The sequence below is a fragment of the Schistocerca piceifrons genome, chromosome 8 (assembly GCF_021461385.2).
Source record: "Schistocerca piceifrons isolate TAMUIC-IGC-003096 chromosome 8, iqSchPice1.1, whole genome shotgun sequence".
NCBI classification, from domain to species: domain Eukaryota; kingdom Metazoa; phylum Arthropoda; class Insecta; order Orthoptera; family Acrididae; genus Schistocerca; species Schistocerca piceifrons.
Window position 1 is genome coordinate 489090792 of NC_060145.1, and position 13151 is coordinate 489103942.

General features: G+C 42.7%; 1 protein-coding gene across 1 annotated transcript in view; it reads right to left on the bottom strand.

Annotated features, from left to right (window-relative positions):
• Positions 1 to 13151, bottom strand: part of LOC124711863 (ankyrin repeat, PH and SEC7 domain containing protein secG-like) — a 79398-nt gene that overhangs the window by 11573 nt on the left and 54674 nt on the right. Inside the window, exon 5 of the mRNA XM_047242100.1 lies at positions 6704 to 6844. Within this exon, the coding sequence (XP_047098056.1) occupies positions 6704 to 6844 (141 nt within the window). The remainder of the gene's footprint in view (positions 1 to 6703; positions 6845 to 13151) is intronic.

Consider the following 13151-nt stretch of genomic DNA (forward strand, 5'->3'; position numbering starts at 1 on the left):
GTGCGGCATTATGGGAGGAAGGATAATTGGCCCCCATTTTTTCGATGGCAATTTGAATGGTGCAATGTATGCTGATTTCCTACGTAATGTTCTACCGATGTTACTACAAGATGTTTCACTGCATGACAGAATGGCGATGTACTTCCAACATGATGGATGTCCGGCACATAGCTCCCATGCTGTTGAAGCGGTATTGAATAGCATATTTCATGACAGGTGGATTGGTCGTCGAAGAACCATACCATGGCCCGCACGTTCACCGTATCTGACGTCCGCGGATTTCTTTCTGTGGGGAAAATTGAAGGATATTCCCTATCGTGATCCACCGAAAACGCCCGACAGCATGCGTCAGCGCATTGTCAATGCATGTGTGAACATTACGGAAGGCGAACCACTCGCTGTTGAGAGGAATGTCGTTACACGTATTGCCAAATGCATTGACGTTGACGGACATCATTTTGAGCATTTGTTGCATTAATGTGGTATTTACAGGTAATCACGCTGTAACAGCATACGTTCTCAGAAATGAAAAGTTCACAAAGGTACATGTATCACATTGGAACAACCGAAATGAATTGTTCAAACGTACCCACGTTCTGTATTTTAATTTAAAAAGCCTACCTGTTACCAATTGTTCGTCTAAAATTGTGAGCCATATGTTTGTGACTATTACAGCGCCATCTATCACAAAGCGAAAAAAGTGGTCCAAACAAAACATTCCAAATAAAACATACACGAATATGTAATAAAAAATGTGGGCTCCTATTTAAAAAAAGCGCATTTGCTATCCATTTGACCTATGGCAGCGCCGTCTAGCGGGCCAACCATAGCGCCGTCTGGTTTCCCCCTTCAAGCTAGACAAGTTTCGTTCTTTGTAGTTTTTTCGTTTGACGCTTATTTCGTGAGATATTTGGCCCGGTCACGATCAATGGACCACCCTGTATATATAACTTACGCACAATTTCAGTGCAGTAATGTCTTCATTGTAAATAAGTGTGTGTGTGTGTGTGTGTGTGTGATCGGGTGTGTGTGTGTGTGTGTCTGTGTGTGTTTATGTAAGTACAATCTAACTTCTGCACCATTTCAGTGCAGTATTGTGTTCATTGTAAATAAGTATTATAGTAGTTCAATTATATGTTTATTACCTTGTAGATAAAAAAGATTTTTTTATTTTAAATTCAGTGCATTAGTGTTTGTAAAATGAGTCTTTCATATAGTGTTCATTAAAAAAATGACGATCATTCCACTTGGCACCTGTGGAATGGTACATTAGCTTATTTGTTTGAGTTGTAAATATTTGTCATGTATTACTGTTTTTCTGACATGTTGTGCATCCTGGAGGACCTCCTCACTACAGATCAATTGGAATGGAATTAAATCTAATCTAATCCCATTTGAGTGCCTGAAGCATTTCCATTATTGTTGTTGTTGTGGTCTTCAGTCCTGAGACTGGTTTGATGCAGCTCTCCATGCTACTCTATCCTGTGCAAGCTTCTTCATTTCGCAGTACCTATTGCAACTTACATCTGTCTGAATCTGTTTAGTGTATTCATCTCTCCCTCTACGATTTTTACCCTCCACACTGCCCTCCAATACTAAATTCGTGATCCTTTGGTGCCTCAGAACATGTCCTACCAACCGATCCCTTCTTCTAGTTAAGTTGTGCCACAAACTTCTCTTCTCCCCAATCCTATTCCTCCTCATTAGTTATATGATCTACCCATCTAATCTTCAGCATTCTTCTGTAGCACCTCATTTCCAAAGCTCCTATTCTCTTCTTGTCCAAACTAGTTGTCATCCATGTTTCACTTCCATACATGGATACACTCCATACAAATACTTTCAGAAACGACTTCCTGACACTTAAATCAATACTCGATGTTAACAAATTTCTCTTCTTCAGAAACGCTTTCCTTGCCATTGCCAGTCTACATTTTATATCATCTCTACTTCGACTATTAGTTATTTTGCTTCCCAAGTAGCAAAACTCCTTTACTACTTTAAGTGTCTCATTTCCTACTCTAATTCCTTCAGCACCACCGGACTTAATTCGATACAATCCATTATCCTCGTTTTGTTTTTGTTGATGTTCATCTTATACCCTCCTTTCATGACACTGTCCATTCCGTTCAACTGCTCTTCCAAGTCCGTTGCTGTCTCTGACAGAATTACAATGTCATCGGCGAACCTCAAAGATTTTATATCTTCTCCATGAATTTTAATATCTACTCAGATTTTTTCTTGTTTCCTTCACTGCTTGCTCAATATACAGATTGAATAACATCGGGGATAGACTACAACCCTGTCTCACTCCCTTCCCAACCACTGCTTCCCTTTCGTGCCCCTCGACTCTTATAACTGCCATCTGGTTTCTGTACAAATTGTAAATAGCCTTTCGCTCCGTGTTTTTACCCCTGCCACCTTCAGAATTTGAAAGAGAGTATTCCAGTTAACATTGTCAAAAGCTTTCTCTATGTCTACAAATGCTAGAAACGTAGGTTTGCCTTTCCTTAATCTAGCTTCTAAGATAAGTCGTAGGGTCAGTATTGCCCCACGTGTTCCAATATTTCTACGTAATCCAAAGTGATCTTCCCGAGGTCAGCTTCTACAAGTTTTTCCATTCGTCTGTAGAGAATGCACGTTAGTATTTTGCATCCGTGACTTATTAAACTGATTGTTCGGTAATTTTCACATCTGTCAGCACCTGTTTTCTTTGGGATCGGAATTATTATATTCTTCTTGAAGTCTGAGGGAATTTCGCCTATCTCGTACATCTTGCTCACCAAATGGTAGAGTTTTGACAGGACTGGGTCTCCCAAGGCCGTCAGTAGTTCTAATGGAATGTTGTCTACTCGCCAGGGCTTGTTTCTACTCAGGTCTTTCAGTGCTCTGTCAAACTCTTCACGCAGTATGGTATTTCCCATTTCATCTTCATCTACATCCTCTTCCATTTCCATAATATTGTCCTCAAGTACATCGCCCTTGTATAGGCCCTCTGTATACTCCCTCCACCTTTCTGCTTTCCCTTCTTTGCTTAGAACTGGGTTTCCATCTGAGCTCTTGATATTCATACATTTCCATTAACACTTACATTTGTTCGAAGCTATCAGTAACAAATCTAGCAGCCCGCCTGTGAATTGCTTCGATAGTTTCCTTTAATCCTACGTGGTAACCATCCCAAACGCTCGAGCAGGGTCCTATATGGGATCTCCTTTATAGGTGAAATACACTTTACTAAAATTCTCCCAGTAAGCCGAAGTCGACTTCTCTTCCACAGTCCTCAATATCGCCTTGTAACGTTACGCTCAGATATTCAAACGACAGGACTGTGGCAAGCGGTATACTACTATTCCCGTGTCAGAACATTACAGATTTATCTTCTTACTCATACACACTAACTTCCATTTTTCTACATTTAGAGCCAGCTCCACTCATTACACCAACTAGACATCTGATCTAAGTCATTCTGTATCCTCCCACAGTTGCTCAATTTCGACACCACAGCATCATCAGCAGACTACTGTCGACCCTGTCTGCCAAATCATTTACATATTAAAGAATAATAATAAATAATAATAAAAGAATAATATCGGTCCTATGACACCTCCGTGGGACGTTACTGACGATATCCTTGGCGCTGATGAACACTCGCCATCGAAGATAACGTGCTGGATCCTATTACTTAGGAAGTCTTCAAGCCACTCACATATCTGTGAATCTATTCCATATGCTCGTTACTTCTTCAACAGCCTGCAATGAGGCACCGTGTCAAAAGCTTTTCGGAAATCTAGAAATATGGAATCTACCTGTTGTCCTTCATACATACTACGCAGTATATCATTTGAGAAAACAATGAACTGAGTTCCGCACAAGCGATGCTTTCAAAAGCCATGCTGACTGGTGGACATAAGTTGTTTAATCTCAAGAAAATATATTATATTCGAACTGGGAATGTGTTCGATTCTGCTGCAAACCGATGTTAGGGATATCGGTGTGTAATTTTGCGGGTCTGTTCTTTTACCTTTCTTATATATTCCATCCAGACCTTATGACCGTAGGTTTCAACTCGTTCAAATGTTTTCTCTACGCTAGGGATGCTTAGTACTATGTCGTCTAAATGGAAGTCTGTTCAACGGTCAGACGGCGGTATTTTTGTACGATTCTCCTGCGTGAACGATTTTTTGAATGTGAAATTTAAAACTTCAGCTTTCGTTTTTCTATCTTCAACTTCCACACCAGAGTGCTCAATAAGTGACTCACTTGCCAATTTTACATAGGACTATAATTTTCCCCGCCTCTCCGACAGATATTTTGCTAAGGTGTAACGGTGGAAGTTGTGTGTTTCATGCATAGATCTTTTCACAGACGCACTAATCTCTACTAACCTTCGCGTGTCGCCATTTGAACCGAGAGTCACTGCTTCCTCAGCATTTTCCGAATTTCTTTATTAAACCATGGTGGGTCTTTTCCGTCCTACTTACCGGGCACATAACTCTCCAGACCACGATTTACAATGTGCTTAGACTTTGCCCATAATTCCTCTACGTCATCTTGCTAGAACTAACTGATGTCAGTTCACTGTCTGAGATGCTAGCAACTGCTTAAAGTAGTTCAGTCTAGTCTTCTGTGGCTTGTAATTTTTCATGTAAGGTCTTTTATTATCTCCCACAACCGTCTACCGCCCAAAAAAGAGCGAAATCTTCACTTTTTTGGCCTACATCGTTTTTCCTATTAGTACCTTGGCTACATCTTCTTTCCCAAAACGCGCTCTGCTTCAATGTTGATTTTTTTATCTTCTTCACCAACTAATTTTGGTGCTGTTTTTCAAGTCTTGTCCTGGTTTGTTTTATTTCCCTCTCCATCTCTTTTATTTACTCTACCGATTGCTCTCTTATCGCTTTTTATGGTTTTTATGACCATCCGCAGTAATTTCACTTGTAATGATATCCTTCTGATGCTTCAATTGTCTCTTGATACAGGTATAGGGTAGTAGAATGGCTAAAACCTGGTTCTTACATTGAGAGATTCCTGACTTTTTCGGAAGTAATGTTCACTGTGAACTGTCTGTTTAATCTCTTCCGCGATACATTCTTCTCTTTTTTTGTTAGGACACACTACACCCTGTGACTAATAACTCACGATATTTGTATGCACCAAACTGTGCAAATATGTGTCGAAGTCGAGCTCTCCAATTATTTTCAGGATCAGTTTTCTGTCTGTTCAACGAACAGCTGACACCGTTGGTGAAATTCTGTTGTCTTACTGCGCTGCATTAGGCTTTTAGTCAAAGCCCGAAAGTTTTAATTCACTATGTAGGAGGGAATACTTCTTAAGTCCAATAAAAAAATTTTAATCCATTATCAATGTTAAAATTCTTGTTTTGCTGCCATTTGTCCCCTTGAATAGTTGCAGAGACTACCATATCACGTAAAAGTTTGTTGTTTTCTGCTGTGATTAAGACTAAAGACATATTGAATACTCTGTTGCTAGTCATGGTCCTCTATATCTATTTTTCAGGTACCAGTTGGATTGCCTTTGACTTTAACGTGAAATGACTGTCATTGAAGCCATGTTGCCACCATACCAATTCACTGTCATATAGCAGTTTATTTCGATAAAGACGAAGTCAAATATCAACGTCTGGTACCAGTGGCCTTTGATTTCCGAAAGGAGAAGGTATCAGTAGAATGGATTTACGCAGAAAAATACAAAAACTAGCCAGACAGGTGTGAAACTCTGTGAGCTACAAGGAGTCGTTTACAGCTGGTGGGGCGTGTACTGTGGCATCAAAAGGACTGCATCGCTTTCCTGGTCAGCACTGAAATCCCCCTTAATCAGTAGCACACCTCCAGGTCTGACTATCGCTTTCATTGTTGGTGATGTTTTCACTGCCACCAGAGGTTCTCGCATACATCCCTCATAGTAAAGTAAGCCCCAATCCACGGTGCTATTCCCACACACTGTGTATCTTCAAATCTGATTCTAGTGTTTTGAAAAAAAAAAAAAAAAAAAAAAAAGAGTAACTATAAGCGACAATGGGAATTTCAGCCAGGAGTCTACGTGAGATGAGGAAGCCTAATAGTTAAAGCGGCTGCTTGTGGTGTGCAAGATATCCGCTTTTGACTAGCAATGTGGTATAAATTTTCCAATGGTCACTGCGTATGGAAGAGTCTGAACAAGTGATTTAAAGTAAAATATCCAAATTTTATATATTTAAACACATAAACTACTCAACATGTTGCTTATTGCACTGCTGCATATTATTTTGTTTTTCTATCCATACTCATCAACGTTCCAACATTTCTTTTGAAGGCCTCGATAGACGTAAATTAACCTTTACATATTCGGATAGCATCAAAATTTTGAGGAGCTGAAACGCGTCAAAACCGTTTTTCAGATCCATTCCCTGTAGAATTAATTCTCAAGATAGAAAAAAATCTTTGGAAACAGAAATTGCACCCAACACACGAATGTATCACGAAATAATTTAGTTTTGTTGCATTTTTCACGTGCAGGTACATCGTGTGACTCATTTCTGTTCCGAACTGAATAGGTTGAAATTTATAAAAAGAATAACTGTACATGAAAACCATGACTTCCGCTTCATCAGACTACGTTTTTTTTTTACGGTAACATTTGTCTAATGTCCCCTCACGTTGGACTGTGAGTGTGGACAATGCGTGCACAAAGCGAGGGTACCCACCACAGGAAAGAGACGGCCTCGTCAGAAAGTTGTGTACTGGCCTGGGAAGCCGTGGGCGGCGCGGCTGTGGCGGGAGTCCGTCCGCGGTCGCTGTGTGTCCGGGGGGCGGCGCTGGTGCCGCCGTCCACAGTGGGCGGCGAGCTGAAGAGAGACACTGCTGGGGAAAGGGTGCGCACACAGAAGATAGAAAGGTGGCAGTGCTGCTGAGAGACTGTCCTCACACAAATAATACACCGAAGAAAAAAATGTTCAAATGTGTGTGAAACCTTATGGGACAACTGCAAAGGTCATCAGTCCCTAAGCTTACACACTACTTAACCTAAATTATCCTAAGGACAAACACACACACCCATACCCGAGGGAGGACTCGAACCTCCACGGGGACCAGCCGCACAGTCCGTGACTGCAGCGCCTAGACCGTTCGGCTAACCCTACACTGAAGAGCCAAAGAAACCGGAACACATGCTTAATATTGTTTAGGGACACCGCGAACACGCGGAAGTGCCGCAACACGACGTAGCATGGACTCGACTAATGTCTGAAGTAGTGCTGCAGGCAACTGACACCATGAATCCTGCAGCGCTGCACATAAATTCGTAAGAGTGCGAGGGGATCGAGATCTCTTCTGAAGAGCATGTTGCTAGGCATCCCAGATATGAAACTTCCTGGCCGATTAAAACTGTGTGCCGGACCGAGACTCGAACTCCGGACCTTTGCCTTTCGCGGGCAAGTGCTCTACCACTGGCTAAGCCATGTCTCCGCAATATGCTTTCTTTCAGGAGTGCTAGTCTTGCAAGGTTCGCAGGAGAGCTTCTGTAAAGTTTGGAAGGTAGGAGACAAGGTACTGGCAGAAGCAAAGCTGTGAGGACGAGGCGTGAGTCGTGCTTGGGTAGCTCAGTTGGTGGAGCACTTGACCTCGAAAGGCAAAGGTCCCGAGTTCGAGTCTCGGTCCGGAACACAGTTTTAATCTGCCAGGAAGTTTCATATCAGCGCACACTCCGCTGCAGAGTGAAAGTCTCATTCTGGAAACATCCCCCAGGCTGTGGCCAAGCCATGTCTCCGCAATATCCTTTCTTTCAGGAGTGCTAGTTCTGCAAGGTTCGCAGGAGAGCTTCTGTAAAGTTTGGAAGGTAGGAGACAATACTGGCAGAAGTAAAGCTGTGAGTACGGGGCGTGAGTCGTGCTTGGGTAGCTCAGTTGGTAGAGCACCTGCCCGCGAAAGGCAAAGGTCCCGAGTTCGAGTCTCGGTCCGGCACACAGTTTTAATCTGCCAGGAAGATTCATATCAGCGCACACTCCGCTGCAGAGTGAAAATCCCATTCTGGGGGCATCCCAGATATGCTGAATAATGCTCGTGCCTGAGGAGTTTGGTGGCCAGTGGAAGTGTTTAAACTTAGAAGGGTGTTCCTGAAGCTACTCTTTAGGAATTCTGGAAGTGAGGGGTGTCGCATTGTTCAGCTGTAATGACCCATTGGGCATGAATGGATGCAAGCGATCAGACAGAATGCTTACTTACGTGTCACCTGTCAGAGTCGTATCTAGAACTATCAGGGCTCTCATATCACTCCAACTGCACACAGCCCACGCTATTACAGAGCCTCCACTAATTTGAACAGTCTCCTGCTGACATGCAGGGTCCGTGGATTGATGAGGTTGTCTCCATACCCATACACGCCCATCCCCTCGATACAATTTGAAACGAGACTCGTCGGACCAGGCAGCATGTTTCCAGTCGTCAACAGTGCAATGTCAGTATTGATGGGCCCAAGTGAGGGGTAATGCTTTGTGTCGAGCAGTTATCAGGCGTGCACGAGTGCGCTTTCGGCTCCGAAAGCCCATATTGATGATGTTTCGTTGAATGGTTCGCACGCTGACGCTTGTTGATGGCCCAGTACCGAAATCTGCAGCATTTTGTGGAAGGGTTCCACTTCAGTCGTCGTTGGTCCCGATCTATGCAGGATCTTTTGTTGGCCACGCATGTCGGAGATTTTATGTTTTACCAGATTCCTGATATTCACGGTAACTCGTGAAATGGTCGTACGTAAAAATCCACACTTCATTGCTACCTCGGAGATGCTGTGTCACCTTCACTAGTGCGGCGACTACAACACCACGTTCAAACTCACTCAAAGCTTGATAACCTTCCATTGTAGCAGCAGTAACCGATCTAACATCTGCGCCAGACGTTGTCTTGTATAGGCGTTGCCGACCGCGGCGCCGTATGGCTATACCAGTTTCTTTGGCGCTGCAGTGTATGTACGTAATGTAACAGAAATAATTACTAAGTGAGGATAACATAGTACTCGAAGCCATGAAAAACCAGGCTGCTCCGTGATGTTAGCTAATCTATTTCCTAATAAACACTGTTTTACCCAGAGATTCGGTGAACTTGTCGTAGATGTTGTAAGGTAACAGTATTTTGCACCTTACTGTAATATAATAATTGTTGCAAAGACGAGTTAGATATCGGTTATTATGTTATTTATCAGGCAATCAGCCTGTTGTTGTTGTTGTGGTCTTCAGTCCTGAGACTGGTTTGATGCAGCTCTCCATGCTACTCTATCCTGTGCAAGCTTTTTCATCTCCCAGTACCTACTGCAACCTACATCCTTCTGAATCTGTTTAGTGTATTCATCTCTTGGTCTCCCTCTACGATTTTTACCCTCCACGCTGCCCTCCAATACTAAATTGGTGATCCCTTGATAGGCAATCAGCCTATTGAAATTAATATAGGGAGTATCAGACGGCATAAGAAGCGTATTAACTTTAAGAAATTCGCATGTTGCATTAAGTCGTGGTTCAGGTGATATTTTCACGGAGTTTGGCTGGAGCGGACGAGCGGAAACTGCTCAAAGGCAGGGCAGAGGGGTGGGGAAGTTTACAACCGACCATTACTAGTCGGCATGCGAAAGCGTCCCACTGGGGGAGACGCGCCGCCGGAGCAGGTAGGCACCCATTGCGCGGGGCCTTGGAGGGACGGCGCCTCGTTGGCGCTGGACTTTACGCCGACGCCACTATTTTGAGATGAGCTAGCGTCTAATGGAGCCTTCCCATGAATCTTAACGTTTTCTGGGGCTTTCTAAGAAACGCGGTTAAGCTAGTGCACTGATCTTTCCCGCGCGAGGGCGACACGATTGGTGGGTTCAGTTTTGAACGGAGTTTCAGTTTGTTCCAGAATAATCTAGGCGCAGTAAGGCGCAGAATGTTGTAATTGGCGGGAAGAAGCCAGGAAATAATAGTGGGAGCGAACTGTGCTGGTCTAGAGCCACGAGATTGGCCAACTCGAAAAATAGCGTGCGGGTGCTGATGTTTGCAGAGGGAAGCTTTTGGAGCTGTTATCGTGGAGAAGCGTCTTAGCTGCTGTAGCGAGCGGACGTCGTGCTTTCGGCTCTGCTGTAGGAGTGTAAATTCTTTTCAGTGTGTTGTGCAGAACTTTGAATAAGTCTGCCAGCTGCAACTGAAACTAGTATTCAGTTAGGGGAACTGTCGTGTTTTACTGCTAGAGACAGGCTGATTCCGCTAGTTGCGGTTGGGAATACTGTCTCACAGGAAGCATACAGGAGCAGAGCAATTTCCTTGACCCACACTTTATTAAACACGTTACTGGATTCCGCCTTTGGGTTGCTGAGTCCCGTCTTAACGAGTGCGAGACGATTGGAAAGAAAGCAGAATTAGCTTTTGAATAGGAGTTTACGAATAGGAAGCCTGTTCGCGAAAATAAATTCATTTTATTGCAATTGAGGCTCCTCGTCGACGCAGAAGCCATCGGCAGCTTGCTGACCTGTCCACGACGCTGCTTTTGGTAACGTGATGCTCAGCTTCGGCATTTAATTCGATATTACTCACGCCTGTGATTACCAGAGCTCAGTTTTCCAGCCACGCTCTTATTGAAAATTTGGTAATTGGAGTAGGTTTGTCTGACGTATTTTATGCCGTCTGACAAGGTGAGAGAGTAGAAAATAACAAGTACAGATGCGTTATCCGACCTTAAGAGTTAGTTTTGGAATTTAAGGGCCAAATATTCAGTTATTCAATATTAATCAAAATTAATAAAAATGCAGTAAATGAAGCAGGCAAAAAGGAATACAAACGTCTCAAAAATGAGATCGACAGGAAGTGCAAAATGGCTAAGCAGGGATGGCTAGAGGACAAATGTAAGGATGTAGAGGCTTATCTCACAAGGAGTAAGATAGATACTGCCTACAGGAAAATTAAAGAGACCTTTGGAGATAAGAGAACCACTTGTATGAATATCAAGAGCTCAGATGGAAAACCAGTTCTAAGCAAAGAAGGGAAAGCAGAAAGATGGAAGGAGTATATAGAGGGTTTATACAAGGGCAATCTACTTGAGGACAATATTATGGAAATGGAAGAGGATGTAGATGAAGATGAAATGGGAGATACGGTACTGCGTGAAGAGTTTGACAGAGCACTGAAAGACCTCAGTCGAAACAAGGCCCCCGGAGTAGACAACATTCCATTGGAACTACTGATGGCCCTGGGAGAGCCAGTCCTGACAAAACTCTACCATCTGGTGAGCAAGATGTATGAAACAGCTGAAATACCCTCAGACTTCAAGAAGAATATAATAATTCCAATCCCAAAGAAAGCAGGTGTTGACAGATGTGAAAATTACCGAACTATCAGTTTAATAAGTCACAGCTGCAAAATACTAACACGAATTCTTTACAGACGAATGGAAAAACTAGTAGAAGCCAACCTCGGGGAAGATCAGTTTGGATTCCGTAGAAACACTGGAACACGTGAGGCAATACTGACCTTACGACTTATCTTAGAAGAAAGATTAAGGAAAGGCAAACCTACGTTTCTAGCATTTGTAGACTTAGAGAAAGCTTTTGACAATGTTGACTGGAATACTCTCTTTCAAATTCTAAAGGTGGGAGGGGTAAAATACAGGAAGCGGAAGGCTATTTACAATTTGTACAGAAACCAGATGGCAGTTGTAAGAGTCGAGGGACATGAAACGGAAGCAGTGGTTGGGAAGGGAGTAAGACAGGGTCGTAGCCTCTCCCCGATGTTGTTTAATCTGTATATTGAGCAAGCAGTAAAGGAAACAAAAGAAAAATTCGGAGTAGGTATTAAAATCCATGGAGAAGAAATAAAAACTTTGAGGTTCGCCGATGACATTGTAATTCTGTCAGAGACAGCAAAGGACTTGGAAGAGCAGTTGAATGGAATGGACAGTGTCTTGAAAGGAGGATATAAGATGAACATCAACAAAAACAAAACGAGGATAATGGAATGTAGTCGAATTAAGTCGGAATTAGATTATGAAATGAGACACTTAAAGTAGTAAAGGAGTTTTGCTATTTGGGGAGCAAAATAACTGATGATGGTCGAAGTAGAGAGGATATAAAATGTAGAGTGGCAATGGCAAGGAAAGCGTTTCTGAAGAAGAGAAATTTGTTAACATCGAGTATAGATTTAAGTGTCAGGAAGTCATTTCTGAAAGTATTTGTATGGAGTGTAGCCATGTATGGAAGTGAAACATGGACGATAACTAGTTTGGACAAGAAGAGAATAGAAGCTTTCGAAATGTGGTGCTACAGAAGAATGCTGAAGATTAGATGGGTAGATCACATAACTAATGAGGAAGTATTGAACAGGATTGGGGAGAAGAGAAGTTTGTGGCACAACTTGACCAGAAGAAGGGATCGGTTGGTAGGACATGTTTTGAGGCATCAAGGGATCACCAATTTAGTATTGGAGGGCAGCGTGGAGGGTAAAAATCGTAGAGGGAGACCAAGAGATGAATACACTAAGCAGATTCAGAAGGATGTAGGTTGCAGTAGGTACTGGGAGATGAAGAAGCTTGCACAGGATAGAGTAGCATGGAGAGCTGCATCAAACCAGTCTCAGGACTGAAGACCACAACAACAACAATCAAAATTAGTGAATGGGCAATTTTAATTAACAGGTTGGGTCTCATAACTGGCCTTCAGCCAGAGCCAACGACCCGATCCAGTAGGCAAAGTGAACAAGTAAAAGCATTCGTGTTAAAACCCGCCGACATTTGGCTGACCCGCCTAGAGTCCCTAACTTTCATTTTATTGAAAGAAACCCCGTCCAATGTCAATGAAATCCGTATTAGCTACTTGTGGTGTGCGTACTGTAAGACCTTCGGTACACACACCATCAGATAATTTGACTTGTCGCTCTAAAGAAGTAGGCGAGTGTCAGCAATATGTCTTATGGTCTTATCGTGGCGTGTTTATCTTCTGCCTTTAGGTCAGACGATAGAAATGCCACTTGCACACTTAGAATAGCAGATTGACAGTGACCAACTTTAAACAGAACTTGATTAAATTTTACACAGATTTATTAAAATAATAAAAAATCATAAACCTTACTTAACTTGATTCTGGATGCTATTAACAACTGACAATCTGAAGTTCCTTTGGTCTTGGTACATTGTCTTATTCTCACA